This window comes from Arvicanthis niloticus, chromosome 7 (genome assembly GCF_011762505.2).
Source record: "Arvicanthis niloticus isolate mArvNil1 chromosome 7, mArvNil1.pat.X, whole genome shotgun sequence".
Lineage (NCBI taxonomy): Eukaryota > Metazoa > Chordata > Mammalia > Rodentia > Muridae > Arvicanthis > Arvicanthis niloticus.
The window spans coordinates 19,448,526-19,462,755 of NC_047664.1; the positions used below are offsets into that span (position 1 = coordinate 19,448,526).

Sequence of the window (14,230 nt, forward strand, 5' to 3'; positions counted from 1 at the left end):
GCTAGAAGGTGAAAAATGGTGAAAAGAATTAATAAACCCTTCTTGTAACTGTATCCACAACCCCGGGCGCTTGCAAGCACAGGCTTTGACGGCCTCTAGGGAAGCACTGCATGAATAAAGTATTCCTTCAGTAACTCCTCGCCGGGCTCTGCTTAGGGAACTTGCTCAGCTCGCTAGCTCACGGTCCACGGGCCTCAGAAAAGGGACAACCGGCTCTAGTGTGAGCCCTGGGCGGAGTCTCGGTTTTTTGTAGGTAGCCCAGGCCTAAACCCCGCTGGGCGGCAGGAGCCAGCGACAGGGACAAGGCGATGCAGAGGGCACAAAGCGGAGGATGGAGCCAGGGCGGGGCTTTAGGGACGGGGACGGGGCGAGGTCCGGGAGGAGCCTAGCAGAAGACAGCACCAGGAGGCGCGGCGTAGGGCGGGGCCTTAGGGCCGAGAGGCGGGGCGACGTCGGGGGTGGGGAGAAGCCTGCAGAGGGCGGTGCCCGGAGGTGTGGCATATTGGGGTCGTAACAGGGTCGGGGGCAGAGTCTATGTTGGGCGGAGCGGGCTGCCGGGAGCCGGCAGCGGGGGCGGGGCAGGCTGCGGCCAGGGCGGCCCGGGGCGGGGACTTCTGGCACTTTCTAGGAGCTGCGGGCGTGCGGCTCACAGACCTTCTGGCCGGAAACCCGCGCGCTCCCGCTACCAGGGCCCTCGTCGTCAGCGCCGCCATGGCCAAGTGGGGCCAAGGGGACCCGCGATGGATCGTGGAGGAGCGGGAGGACGGGACCAACGTGAACAACTGGCACTGGTGCGGTGGGCCCCGGGCGCGAGCGGGCGGGCGGGCGGGCGGGCTCCTGGGAGGGCCGCGCGGCGCCGCAGCACGGCTGCCCTTGGCGGGAGACGGTTCCTAACCGCCCTGGTCCTCCGGCTTCAGGAAAGTTAGCCCGAGCCCCGCGAGGGACTTCTGCCTCACCCCGCCGACAGCTGTGCCTCGGTCGCCCCTCACCCGGCCCACCAGGGCCTTGAGCTGCGTAGTGCGCGTGCGTGTGCCGAGGGTGCTGTGTCCGTGTGCAGTAGGAAGGGCAGGGACTTGGATCTCACTTTCTTCGCTTTGTCTCAGTTTGCACTAGTTATCTGCCCCCTTTGTGTCCCAGGAATACCGGGAGATGTTTGCCTTGCTGGCGGGCGTTGGGGAAAGCTGAGGGAAGCAGTTCCCAGAGCAGAGCCCAGTCCGCACCTGAAGATGACTTGGCTGTCCTGAAAGAACGATCTCGTGTTCTAGGCTGGATTCCGTGGCTAGGACACTGATTTCTCAAGCCGCTCTTTGTCTCCTTAGATGAGAACATTAGAGAGAGGTCATAAGATAAATCAAATATGGAAATGCCCGATAACTGCTATTGTGGTTAAGGTTATTTATGACTACCACCGTTACTGATGGCCTCTGCTTAGCCCATCCATTTCCTGTGGGGGAGATTGCTGGACCCTTTTCCCCGAGGCCATTGTTTTTAAGATTACTCACTATTATATGGTGAATAATAGTGTCTTAAGAAATTGAGCAACAGGCTTAGAAGATACCTAATAGAAACCTCTTCAGAGAAGCACATTTTTGAGTTGGAGGCTGCTTACGTACCAGGGCTCACCTGGTCTGGGTTTGGATAGCAACCTGGCTGGGCAGATGGAGACCAGGTGAGCCATTCACGTATGTCTTTCTGTTCTCCGTCAGGACTGAGCGGGATGCCACCGTTTGGTCCAAGGGGAAGCTCCGAGAGCTCTTGGTTGGCATTGCTATGGAGAATGAGGCTGGCCGATGTGTGATCAGTGAGTTGAAGCAGGTGGAAGGTGAGGCTTCTTGTAACAGCCGCAAAGGGAAGCTTATTTTCTTCTATGAATGGAACATCAAGCTGGCCTGGAAAGGTAATGGGGGTCCTGGCAAGAGGCAGGTTGGGGACACCCTGTGGACAGTCTTTCCATTTAGTAGTAGCAGCAGCTGATGTTTGGATGTGTTGGTGTTGCCGGGTTCTGACAGCTACACCTCTCTCCACTACTCTAGATGCTTGAGGAGTCCTCTCTCAGCTGAACCCTTTTTACCAGCATCTGTGACTAGGGCCTCATGGAGCTGCTGCCTGGAGCACCCTTCCTCCACAGATGCCTGCTTCCATCAAAAATGTTTAATTTCAAAACTTAAAAAATTGTTTATGTGTGTGTACACATACTTGGGTGTCATAGCATGTGAAGGTGAAGAACTTGGAGAAGTCAGTTCTATGTGGTCTCCACGGATTGAACTGAAGTTAGCAGGGATGGTTGGTAGAAAGTGCTACCTTGCCAGCTCACCCTTGTTGTCTTTAATAATTATACGTATGTGTGTGGGCATGTGTGCCATGGTGGGTATGTGAGGCCCAAGGATACAAGAATTGAATTCAAGTCACTAGGCTCCAGCAGTAAGCCCTTATCCACTGAGCCATCTTGCCAGCCCTCCCTTGGGGACTTTTTCCTAAGTTTGGGTTCTGTGGACAATCCATATAGATAGAATCCTGTCATATGTAAAACTCCCCGACTGCTTTCATTTCATCCTTTCATTCCACATTGTACCATGTTTTAGGATTTTATGCCTTTTTATGGGCATCGTGTGGATAGATCACATTTTGTTGTCTTCCTGTTTACCCGGTGATGGACACTTTTGTTTACAGTTTTCTTGTCTTTACAAGCTCTCCTGTGGTACTTAGCTTTTGGCTCCATACTTGTTGACATGACCAAGGATCAGACATAGGGAAAGGGGGAGAACAAGGAGAGATCTAGGCGTGGAAGACCATATTGTGTTAAGAACTCAGGTCTCTGCCTCACGTTGGCTACTTTCGGTGTAGTTTGTTAAGAAGCTCACTATGCTGGCCTTGGCCTTTGAGTCAGGGAGGTGTTCAAACATCAAAGCAGTCCCATAAAATTCCCTGCAAGTTAAGGCTAGCCTGGGCCACAATAAAAAGATCCTGCTTCACAAAAAAGCCAAGAGCTTGGCCTGTAGCTCAGCGTCTGAATGCTTGCCTAGTATGCAGAGGGCTCTAGGTTAGATCAGTGCGCACACACTTAAGCAGCCTCACCCCTGACTGTGAACAGACCCCTCCACTTTCTCTGTGGTTGCTGCTGGCTAGATTGTAGCAGGACTCTGGATAACTTGGTGGCCTTCATCTCTTCCTTTACCTAAACAACCACTTTTTTGCATGACAAGAAGCATGCCCTTCTGAAAAATAGATCCTCAGACCCAGAAGGGGAAAGAAACATCTTTTGCTGCAATGGAAACTGTCTTTGAAGCAGCATTAAACATCTGAAAGGTCCCTCTGAAGTACCCATCATGGAGCTGAATCTGCCAGTTGGTATTCCTGTTGCCTACCTGGGGGATGAGACCTTGAAGCTCATTGTCCCCAGGCAGTTCCTTAGGGTATGGGATTGGGGAGGGGGGTGAAGAGACCAAAGTGGGCATAAAGCCATGGAACCTGTGGCTGCTAAGGACAAAGGCAAGAAGTAGAGGCAAGTAGGCAAGACACTGTCCTAATGACCATCTCAAGTTGCAGAGGTGAATGGGGATTCAGAGCTGACTTGTAGCACATCTGTTTCCTACAACCATTTCCTTCAGGGAATCTAGCCAGAGTACCACTTCTGGAGCCTGGGCTCTCTAGCCCAGCTACTGGAGGGCTCCTCTGATATTAGGTTTTGCCAGTGTTTGTTTGCTAACACTATTTGAAGAGCATTGCCAGAGTCTGTTTGAGCTCTGAGCTGGTCTACACTCTTCTGCAGTCAGGTCCATGCCTCAGGACTTGGTGCTCTTAGTGGATGATAAGTGTAGTGTGTTGTGCTTTGAGAAATAACAGGTATTCCAGACCTGAAGGATATGGGTTCTGGATGAAGTCATGTTTACCAACCAACAAAAAGGACACAAATTTCAGGCATTTGAAGTTGTTCCATGTATGGTTTGGCCCTCAGAAAAAATCAGTCATTCCCAATGCCCCTGTAGACTAAACTCAACTCAGGAGGGGCTGGAGGTCAGACTACTGTGGGTGGTGAAACCCTTTCTCAGCTTGTTTTGAGGCCATGAGATAAATGTCTTTAGATCATTCCGGAGTATCTCAGTGTGGATGTTTCTGATTATTGTTCCAGTTGCATGGTCCTGCCTGTGCCCCCAGCACTCATTTACTCAAAACTATTTTAAATACTTAACTCAAGCCCCAGATGAGTATACTGAGTGATAGGCATGTTGTGTACCTTGTCTTGGTTGGTCTCTGATGTGGTCACAACCCTGTAAGGGGAGTGGGGCCACATATGGGCTATTCATTCAGGCAGAGGTCTTTTGCATAAACCAGTTATTAATTGTATCCATTTTGCTTATTTTAGGTACAGTTAAAGAATCTGGTGCAAAACACAAGGGATTGATTGAAATACCCAGCCTTTCTGAAGAAAATGAAGTCCATGACACCGAGGTATTAGCTGGTGCTCTCCTGTTCTCTGGTTAAGCTTCAGCTATAGGTGTTGGGCATTTGCAAACTGTTCATTAGACCATTTGGTTCTCCTGTGGTAGTTGTGAATTGTGGGTGTTGTCTGCCACTGTTGTGGGTGTGTGAGAGGTGGAGCAGAGGTGTGGGAAAAAGGAGGAAGTCCTAGGAAGCTTCAGACTTCCAGGACCAAGTATGGTACCTGGGCAGGGGACTGACAGCAGTCAGCCTAGCTCTCTCATCTGTGCAGTTAATCTTTCATCGATGCTTTTGGGTTAAACATGACAGGTGTGTGCTGGGAAGTGCTTGGGCCACGTGCATGGCTTACTGAATGTCACTGTTTCCCCTTAATGGGGACAGTTCTCAACCTTTAGCCATACTTCTTGGATTCATCTCATTGCTTCTTTTTAAATAAGCCTGTTGATTTTGACTGGCTGGCTTTCCTAGTTCACCTAAGAGGAGCCTGCTTACCCCTGTGCCTGCCTTGCCTCTTTCCCATTGCCTCGGTTTCAGGACCATTGTACAGCACCTGTAATTTCCAAATCTAGACACTCTGGCAAAAAGTCTAACATAGAGCAAGCAACATTTCTCAGGTCTTGCCTTTACTGAAAGCCACGGAGGCCATGCCTGGACATACATACCTTCACACTTAGTTTGCTGTACTCTGGTGCTGCAGGTCCCTACAGAGCTCGTCAGCAGTGAAGCTTTCTGGTGGCATATTAACAGATCTAAAGTATGTATGCTGCAGTAGAATCTAGCAGAGCAGATGCCAGACATAGGTGCAGCGCAGCCCAGAATTACTGGGACCTGCAATAGTTTTGGGACTAGCACCTTTTCAGAATAGCAGACCACTTGATACGTCCCTGTCTCTTCCTTTCTGTTGCTCTCATCCATTTTTACTCTCCCTCAGCTCATTTTCCTCTTTACCAAGAGTGTCTAACTCAAGTGCAGGTTAGATGGGAACTTCTTGGTTAGTGGCTTCAGGTTTGTAGGCCAGCATTATTCAGTATAAATGTCACATAGTGCGATTGAAATTTGTCCAGTATCCACATTGAAAACCAGATAAAATAATTTAAAAAAATTAATCCAAGGGAGAGTAAATTTAGCATGCAATTAACAAACTATTGATAAACTTGACTTTTTTTGGTATTAAATCTTTGGAGTCTGTGTGTTTACAGCATAGTTCAGATCATGGACCTCATAAATGCTTAGACACAGGTGGATACTGGCTGCCATACCAGACCATCTCTAGATAAAGCCACAAGCAATTTAACTCCTGTGCTTACATACACAACTTCAAAGGTAAATGAAATGGTTCATCTTATATTCCATCCATTTATAACATGGCTACCAGCACTGGCTTCAAAACTTTTTAGATCCTTTGCAACTGTGAAGAAGCCTACGTCTCTGTACCACTCTCTCCCTCTGCCATCCACAGTTGTTATCAATAGGATCCAGTGTTTTAAGAATACGTTCAACCAGTTTTTTCTTAGGTTTTTATTTTTCTGATTTGTAGGTGAACGTGAGTAAAAAGAAAGGAGATGGGGAAATACTGAAGGATCTTATGAGAACGACAGGCACCGCCAAGGTCAGGGAGGCCCTTGGAGAGTACCTGAAGGCACTCAAGACGGGTAAAAAAAGGCATCCCTTGTGAACCACAGGGTCCCTTACTATTCACCCAAGTTACGCTCTACACAAGGGCTAGATTCCCAAGTCAGGCTCCTGGAACACCCTTAACTGCAGACTAAGTTGTAGTCTGGGTGTTAAAAGCTAGTTGTGGGTTAGACAGTAATTAATCACATGGACCAGTTTGCCAGTTGTTAGTAGTTTCCTGAGCTGGGCATGGTGGCACACTTAAGAGTCCCAGCATTTGGAAAGATGAGGTAGGAAGACTGTTGCTAATCTGGGTTACATAGTAGTAAGACCTTGTTTAAAAACAAAACAAAACCATACACCCCAACCCTTGGAATGACATAGTTTTTTTGTGTAATTACTTGTTTAATGTCTGTCTTCCCTGCTAGACTATATGCTCCATGAGGGCATGGAAGGTGTCTGTCTTGTTCACTGCTGTATCTCCAGCATCTAGCACAATGCCTGACACATAGTAGGTGCTTAATAAATCTTTGCCGAGTGAATGAATGTATGGATGAAAGGTATTGATAACACCCAGATAATGCCTATACTGTATGGAAGTGATTATGAAAAGCTATTGTCATTTTCCTAAATTAGAGGTGACAGCTGGGCAAAGTGGAAAAGCCAACAGGGCTTTTTCTGCAGCTCATCCTTAAAGCTTGCTCAGCTGAGTTCAGGCACTGCATACACGGCTTGCGACCACCACTCTTTCTGTGAAGACTGAGTGAGAGTAATCTTTGTGAGAGGGGATGCAGAGTTCTGACAGGAGGTAAGGACCATAAGCTATCAGTAGTTAATCACGTACAACCTAGCTACTTAGAAAAGAACTTGTGGACAGTTTGCACTTTAGAGGACTGTGGTGAGGCAAGGCATCAGAACAAGGAAGAAAAGGCCTTTAAGAAGTATCTAAGTACTAAGAAGTATCAGCACTGTATGTAAAAACAGTTATTTTCAAGGTCTCAAAATGTTTGTATAAATGTCAGTTTAGATAAAAGGAAGTATGTTAATAAAACTTTTCTATTTCATTACAGAATTTACAACAGGAATGATTTTACCAACAAAAGCTGTAGCAACCCAGGAACTGACTCTCCAGAGGAAACTGTCTGAAAACACACTGCAGGTATGAGCCTGGGTGGCTGCCCTGAGGGAAGACATCCTTCATGAGTCTCCCTACAGCCTTTTGATGAACTTGGGTTGTAGATGAGGAAAGAATGTTAATCTACACATTTCCTCTTAAGATGTTGATGTCTTTTTGTAGAAATGACAAAATGCATCTTTTGGGGGTTTTGTGCTGAGTATGCAGGCTGGTACATGCAGGGCACGATTCCTGTCACCTCTAGCCAAGGTTCCAGTTCTTGATGGATGAGAGCACTAACTGGGCCTTGCAGAAATGCCAGCATTTCATCCAAACTATTAAGTCATAAGAGAGAAGCCTTAGATTCATGGCGATTCTCCTGCTTCAGACGGCTGATTGCTGGCACAGTGAAACCATCATAACCAGAAAAAGCTGGTGACTTTGAAGGTCATATATGGTGATATGTTCTGCTTTGACCTTGGCATTAAGAGTGTGTGTATCTTTTTTGAGTTGGGAAGTGGGAATGTATGCATGCAGTTACCACCCTTTAGTCTTACTTAGGTTTCAGAGGTCATGGGTTCCTATGAACAGGTCAGAGGTATTTAGCTATAACCTAGGAATATAATAGATGTAGAGTGCTCATAGGAACAAGTGTTGGTGGAGCAGAGGCCTTTCATGCTGTTCTCCTGTCATTCCCTTTGGGTCTGCTCACCATCTTGAATGTCTTTCTAATCTGAGGTGCAGGCTTCTCCAGTGGCACTGGGTGTGAGGATTCCCACAGTAGCTTTACACTTGACAGAGCTATTTGACACGACAGTAGAAAAGCTGTACAGTATCTTCACTGTAAAAGAAGTAAGTAACACCTTAAACTACTCAACCCAACGTGGTTTGAAGATACATCACACAGAACAAGGCCGTCTTTGATGGAGACAGGGGTACTGGGGAAGAAAAGCCAGGGATCCTTGTGAGTAATGTAAAGGGATAATGATGGGCACGATTGGTGGTCTGTGTCAGCAGCTGAGGGATATACAGTGTCTCCTCCTCTATAAAGCTTTGCATTTTACTTGTTAGCAAAAGCTATTATGTCCAACAAACTTAAAACAAAGCTTAACTGTTATCACTGGTGAAATGCTCATCCTCCACATAAGATCGGGATGTGGGCTTCACCACATGCTCAGGGTGACGACAGTATATATTGCAATAATATGTCTGTTTTGTTTGACTAGTTGGTGGAACAGTTTTCCAAATCTCCCGCTGTATTAGAAGCTGAAAAGGGAGGGAAATTCCAGATGTTTGCTGGGAATATCACTGGAGAATATGTGGAACTGGTAAGCAACCGCAAGGTTACATGGTGAGCTGGGAAACGGTCCTTTCACTCACATTATGAGCATGGTTATGAGCATGAGCAATCTCAAATGCTTTAATAAGGTTCCTTGTAGAACAAAAGAAGAATGTTACATGCTGTGTGCTATGTCCATAGTATTAACGTTGCCAAGGATACCAGAGAGCATTGGCATGTAAGCTAGAAGACAGGATTACAATGCTGTTTGTTGGTTCCAGTACTTAAGAGAGTTTAGCTTGAAAACAGCTTCTTCTACTATACTGTGCACTTTCAATGTTTTCAGTGGAATGTCTCCTTTGTTTTCAGGTAACAAATAGGAAAATCATCATGAAATGGAGATGTAGGAGCTGGCCAGAAGGTATGTTCTATGCAGTTACATAGGGAAGCCAACAAACTGAAGATGCTCTTCTTCCTGATGTCCTAATAAAGCTCCTGATTTTTTTTCCCCAGGACACTATGCAACAGTTGAACTGAATTTTGTGCCTGCTCCAGGGCAAACGGAACTAAAATTGGACTGTAAAGGAGTCCCTGTCTGTCAAGAGGAGAATACGAAATTCTGTTGGCAGAAGCAGCACTTTGAAGAAATAAAAGTTTTCCTTCAGCTCACCACCCAGAAGGCTTGAGTTAGTTAGGTTTTATAAGGACATCCTTTTTTAAAGCAGAACCCTGTCCTGTGTACTTACCTCTTTTTTTTCTTCCTTAAAAAATACCTTCCCTCAAGGCCCTTAATTTATTTTGTATTGGATGAAATTCATGAAACAACAGTCTAAAAGCATTGTTTGAAGTCAGGTGTCATATCTCACCTTCCATGGGTGCGCCTCTGGGAAAAGGAGGCAAGGCTGAGCTCCCCGGGCTAAGGTTGGTCACAGGATGCTACTTGACTGCTACAGGGGATTTAAGCTTAAGACAAATTAAATGGCATGCTATACTACTTCTTTATTCTACGCCAGTTTCCAAGGTGTAGTTCTTCAGAGTGCTGCGGTGAAGGTTAGGTGGCTGCATTCTGTTACACCTGTCTGGCTCTCCTTGCTGTCTTCCAAGCAGTCAGACACTTGGGGATAGAGGGATGAGACATTTGCATGGTAAATTAACTGCTTTGGACTGAGGAGGACTTCTCAAATAGCAGAATGGCCATGTAGTTCTTCAGTCTCTTTACTGCTGTCATTTGAAGAAATTGAAACAACTTATGTAACAAAGGAAAAATTATCACAGTTTGTAAGTACACAGAACAGCAGTCATGTCAATAAAAATAAAACAATTATTTTTACATCAAGTGTGCTTTATTTCCTCCACAGGTATTCTGTTAAATAAAGCACCATTTATATACTGCCAGGCCACAGCTAAAGAGGATTCTTTACAGAATCAAATTTCTTGTGGTTGTTCCGTATACAAGTAAACTTAATTTTGATAATAAGAACCACAGCGATCAGAGGCAATCTGCCTCTCTTATTTTAAGGTACAAAACTGGCACAGAGGACACCATATTATACACAGTAAAAATGCTGTAAGTTTAAATTACACCGTACAGGGTCAGAGCCCTGTTTCTCCCAGAAAGCCATATTAAATGAAAGCCACTACAGTGAACTCTTAATTACATAAAACATACCCATTATCTGATTGCCCTTTAGAAAGTATACAGAAGATGCACATTTTTTCATCTGGAATTCTGCCTGACCAAGAATTGAAGCCTATAAATCTATCTTGCCATTCAAGCAGTGAGCACTGGACAAACTGAAGCACAAAACAAAGGAGCAAACTTGACAAACAGCATAGGGAAGGGCGCGTGAGAGTAGACATGCCACGTCTAATGTCAAGAAGCAGCCTGGTTTCCTTTGCCAGATATCCTTGTGACCACATGGATTGTTGATTCAATGGTCCTACACAGGGTATCTAAAATGTCGTGTTGCTGCATATGACTAATGAGGCCTCTGGAATGGCCACAACTGAGGGACACAGCAGCATCAGGGTCCTGGGAGGACAAAGCTTGACCATCACAGCTTCTCAGATCAGCTAAGTCAGACAGAACTGCGGAGATGGACGTAGAAGGGAATTCTGATTCATCTTCAGCTAGTGTAGTATCCTTGGAAGAGTGGTCTTTAAACTCTTTACAGTCGTCAAACCTGCCATTGCTAGACTGTTCGTCTGTATGCTGTGACCGGATATGTGACCCATCTTCCGAAAACGAAGATGAGCCTTCCATTCGATACTCTTTGACAGAGCCGTTTTCAGGGGATGGAAGATCTTGCTCCGTCCCTGGATCAATAATTGATGAGTCTCTTGTCTCATTGTCTGAGGTGCTAGTCGGGGTCAGGACCTCCCTGGTATCTGTTTTTATGTCACCAATGCAACTGTCTACAGTGTGTTCCTCGTCACTGCTCACTCGCCTTCTTTTAACAGGAGTCGCCCCTTCATCATCTGTGGGGGAAGAAATAAAACAACCTTCTTCAAAAGAGGGCATTTAAATCCTATTAGGGGCGATTATCAGGGAAGACAATTTTGTTGTTAGCCTTTTTTTTTTGGTGGTACTGGAGGTCAACCCTAAGGACTTGCAGTACTAGGCAAGAGCAATCAGGCACACCTCCAGCTTGTCTTCATCCTCCCAGCCACAGCCTCAGCCCCAACCCCAGGCAAGACTTAGTTGACACAGCTAACCTTTAGTTTTTCTTTCTTTGGCTTCTTGCTCTTGGAGTGAGTTTCTCTGCTGCAGACAAGTCCTACACTTGTTTAAAAGCTCTTGCAGAGTTGGGATCAGAGCTGGGTTTAACTGTTTGGGAGTGTGTACTGACAGGAGCAAAGCAAGTGCCCTCAGGTCCTACAAAAACCCAGATAGGAAGAGTTCAAATCCTGAAGGCAACATTTGGGCAAAACGTCACAGTTAAATGAAGATGTTTATCTCCTAGGAATCTATTCTGGTTTCTCTGGTAATGTGGAATAATGCTAAAACTAGCATAGTATTCCATCAGTTGACTGATTCAACTGGTCATAACACCTTGGTAGTTAGGAGGCAACAACTGAACAGCAGTTGTTAGATTTTCAGCATTATTGCTTGCCTATGTTGAGTAGGCCAGAGTGAAGACTTAAGTCAGAAACCAAATAATGCAGCTTAGACCTAAGAGTAATCTCAAAGTCAAATCTCTCTCGGTACATCATCAGAAATGTAGGTTTTATTTCATAGATGTCAGTTTCTCAAGCTCAGTTATGGTGGATGTCTCAGTAAGGAACTCCCTGCTTAGCTTGGTTTGGCTGTTTGCCAATTTGGGCTTGTAAGCATCTTGTTAGTAAGAAAGCTGCTGCTGCTGCTGAGTAACAGCTGGTGTGTTTCCAGAATGTTCCAATCTATAACTGAATGTACCTAATCAACACTCTCTAGTTTTAACTGCCGTTATAATCATAAGCATAAGCTTTGATTATTTAGCCATACAAAACAATACAATGACCACAAGTTTAAAATATATATTCTGTTTTCAAGACTCAGACCTCTAGCCCTGGCAGGCTTGGAACTCGTGTACCAAGCTAGTCTCAAATTCCCACTGATCTTCCTACCTCTGCCTCTCAAGTGCTAGGAATACAGGTATATGCCACCATTTCAGGCCTTACTGGTCTCATTACCCTTAACATATAGAATATCATTCAGTCTTATGTTCTCAATACTGGAAAGTGTGTGCTTTAAGTGTGAACACTTGATTAAAACAGTGCTTCTCATCATACATGAGCCTTAAAGTAGTAACCTAAACTCATGACAATAAAGTTATACAAAGGCCAAATAAGAGTTGAATTAAGGTGAGTTTTGAGCTTTTTGGCATAGTTCTTACCCCATTTAAAGATGCACTTGCTTTTGAAATTTCAACTCTGTTGGTGAAATCAGATTGTAGGTTTTGATACTGATTTATCAGGTTTGTGATAAGGGTACTAATCAAACTGGCACAGTTTGCTTCTGAAAACACTTGACTTTGAACCTGGAAAAGAACTCATGTCCATGAGCATGTGTACATGCACAAAACAAATCCTAAAATTCAAGACCAGCATAATAAGCATACATAATTAACATAATTAACATAATTAACAGAAACAACATTCCAGAAGAGCTACATACATACCTTTAGAAGGAAATGTGTCATAAATGTGTAGACAATATTGTTGTTTAAAAAAGTTCTTTCATCCATTAGGATACATTTAATGTACTCTGCAAAAACAGGATCTTCACACAGAAGCTTGATGCAGTTTTTCGACATAGCTGACTACAGCAGGAGAGAAGAAGCACTGCAGTTAGGTAGCAGCTGGGGACCTTTGGGTGATGTTAGTTACAAGTGGAACTATAGCAGTGTGCTACAGGAAGGCAATGGCAAAACCTGGGACATGTGTTGTGTGGGTAGGTGGGCGTTTGCCTGTATCTGTGTGTACGTATGTGTCTAGCCCATGTCCACGGAGGTCAGGAGACGGTATCTGATGCCCCGTTAACTAGAGTTGCAGACGGTTGTGAGCAGCCACGTGGGTGCTGGGAATTGAACCTGGATCCTCTGAAAGAACAGCCAGTGCTCTAAGCACTGGTCATCCCTAAAGCCCTGTCAACACATACTTTAAAAGAAATGTACATTTATTACCCAGCACAGAGTTAACAAGGATTAAAAACAAGCCTTACAGCATAGGATATGAATGTTTTAAGGGGACAATCAATGATAAACTAATAGATGACCACATACATACCAAGAAAAGAGAAATTCTAAGAATTAAAATACATCTGCTAGAAAGTTAAGGAAGGTTTACTGTTTGATCTCAATTTCCTATTTATCTCACATAAAATTTGGGGATCCCAATGTTTGGAAATTTTACTAAAACCCAGCTTTTCTGTTTTCATCTTAAATACAAGTAGTATGTCTTTCAACAGACATTCCACCAGACATTACTTATATGGGTGGATATATTACATAAGTAAATAAGATTTTAGATATATGCATTTATCAACATATTTTAATGAGTAAGTTGTTCAAGGCCACTTAAGAATTTAGAAACAGAATAGGGCAGGCTCCTTTTAGATCCTCAGTGCTGGGGGCTGGGGAGATGGCTTAGCAGTTAAAAGCCTTCACTGGCTGCTTTGGCAGAGGACCTGGGTTCAATTCTGGGCACCCACATGGCAGCCCACAACTATCTGTAACTTTCCTGTCTCAGAAGACACAATGCCCTCTTCTAGTCTCTAAGGGCACTGTATGCACATGTATGTAAACGAAATGCCCAATTATATAAATTTTAAAGATTTAGAGCACTGGTGATATCATGAAAAGAGCAACAGCAGTGGCAGAAAGGGGAAAACAGAAATCTGCTCCAATTTACTGAAGAGACTCAGTTCTAAGTCAACCAGTGCATTGTGGCATACACCCTTAATCCCAGAATTCCTGAGGCAGAGGCTAGAAGATCTCTGAGTTTGAGGCCAGCCTGGTCAATACAGTGAGTGCCAGACAGTAAGAGGTACAAATAGAGACCCTGCCTCAAAAATAAAGTAAACCAGTTATTTTCTGTGTGCCAAACACATCAGCTAATTAGGCTCAATGCCCTCCAAAGACTCATAACACTTGTCTATAAATAATGCTCTAGTAATAGTTCAGACTTTTGCTTAGTAGTTATAATAAACACTATTACAGAAAATAACATTCTTCAGGGAACAGGTGATGTGATACATTGTCTTATAGTTTGGGGCACTAAATAACTAAATAACTCTTATATTG

At 44.7% G+C, this 14,230-nt stretch overlaps 2 protein-coding genes across 10 annotated transcripts in view; one reads left to right on the forward strand and one right to left on the reverse strand.

The window, feature by feature from the left end:
- The first annotated feature begins 581 nt into the window (after positions 1-581).
- LOC117712568 (activator of 90 kDa heat shock protein ATPase homolog 2) lies at positions 582-9,777 on the forward strand. 3 transcript variants are annotated; one of them, XM_034508484.2, is made up of 9 exons: positions 582-791; positions 1,707-1,897; positions 4,364-4,449; positions 5,978-6,092; positions 7,125-7,213; positions 7,913-8,020; positions 8,395-8,496; positions 8,817-8,868; positions 8,961-9,777. In XM_034508484.2, the coding sequence occupies exons 1-9, from the start codon at positions 712-714 to the stop codon at positions 9,131-9,133; spliced, it is 996 nt and encodes a 331-aa protein (XP_034364375.1). In that variant the 5' UTR covers positions 582-711; the 3' UTR covers positions 9,134-9,777. The 3 variants fall into 3 exon arrangements, with proteins under 3 accessions (XP_034364375.1, XP_076794139.1, XP_034364376.1); XM_076938024.1 differs by having other exon boundaries at positions 597-791; positions 7,907-8,020; XM_034508485.2 differs by lacking the exon at positions 7,913-8,020 and having other exon boundaries at positions 598-791.
- The window catches only part of Usp34 (ubiquitin specific peptidase 34), a 180,158-nt gene continuing 175,696 nt past the window's right edge, over positions 9,769-14,230 (reverse strand). For all 7 annotated transcript variants that reach the window (XM_076938022.1, XM_034508486.2, XM_076938019.1 and 4 more), the window contains 4 exons: positions 12,608-12,748; positions 12,323-12,466; positions 11,163-11,322; positions 9,769-10,925 (listed from right to left, as the gene is read on the reverse strand). In XM_076938022.1, the coding sequence (XP_076794137.1) occupies positions 10,321-10,925; positions 11,163-11,322; positions 12,323-12,466; positions 12,608-12,748 (1,050 nt within the window). In that variant the 3' untranslated portion in view covers positions 9,769-10,320. The remainder of the gene's footprint in view (positions 10,926-11,162; positions 11,323-12,322; positions 12,467-12,607; positions 12,749-14,230) is intronic.

Bases quoted from the DNA above. Each gene is read 5' to 3' on its own strand.
- LOC117712568 (XM_076938024.1), top strand. From the start codon at position 712: ATGGCCAAGTGGGGCCAAGGGGACCCGCGATGGATCGTGGAGGAGCGG. The intron at 8,021-8,394 runs GTAAGTAACACC...TTGTTTGACTAG, and splicing joins GTATCTTCACTGTAAAAGAA to TTGGTGGAACAGTTTTCCAA. The intron at 8,869-8,960 runs GTATGTTCTATG...TTTTTTCCCCAG, and splicing joins ATGTAGGAGCTGGCCAGAAG to GACACTATGCAACAGTTGAA.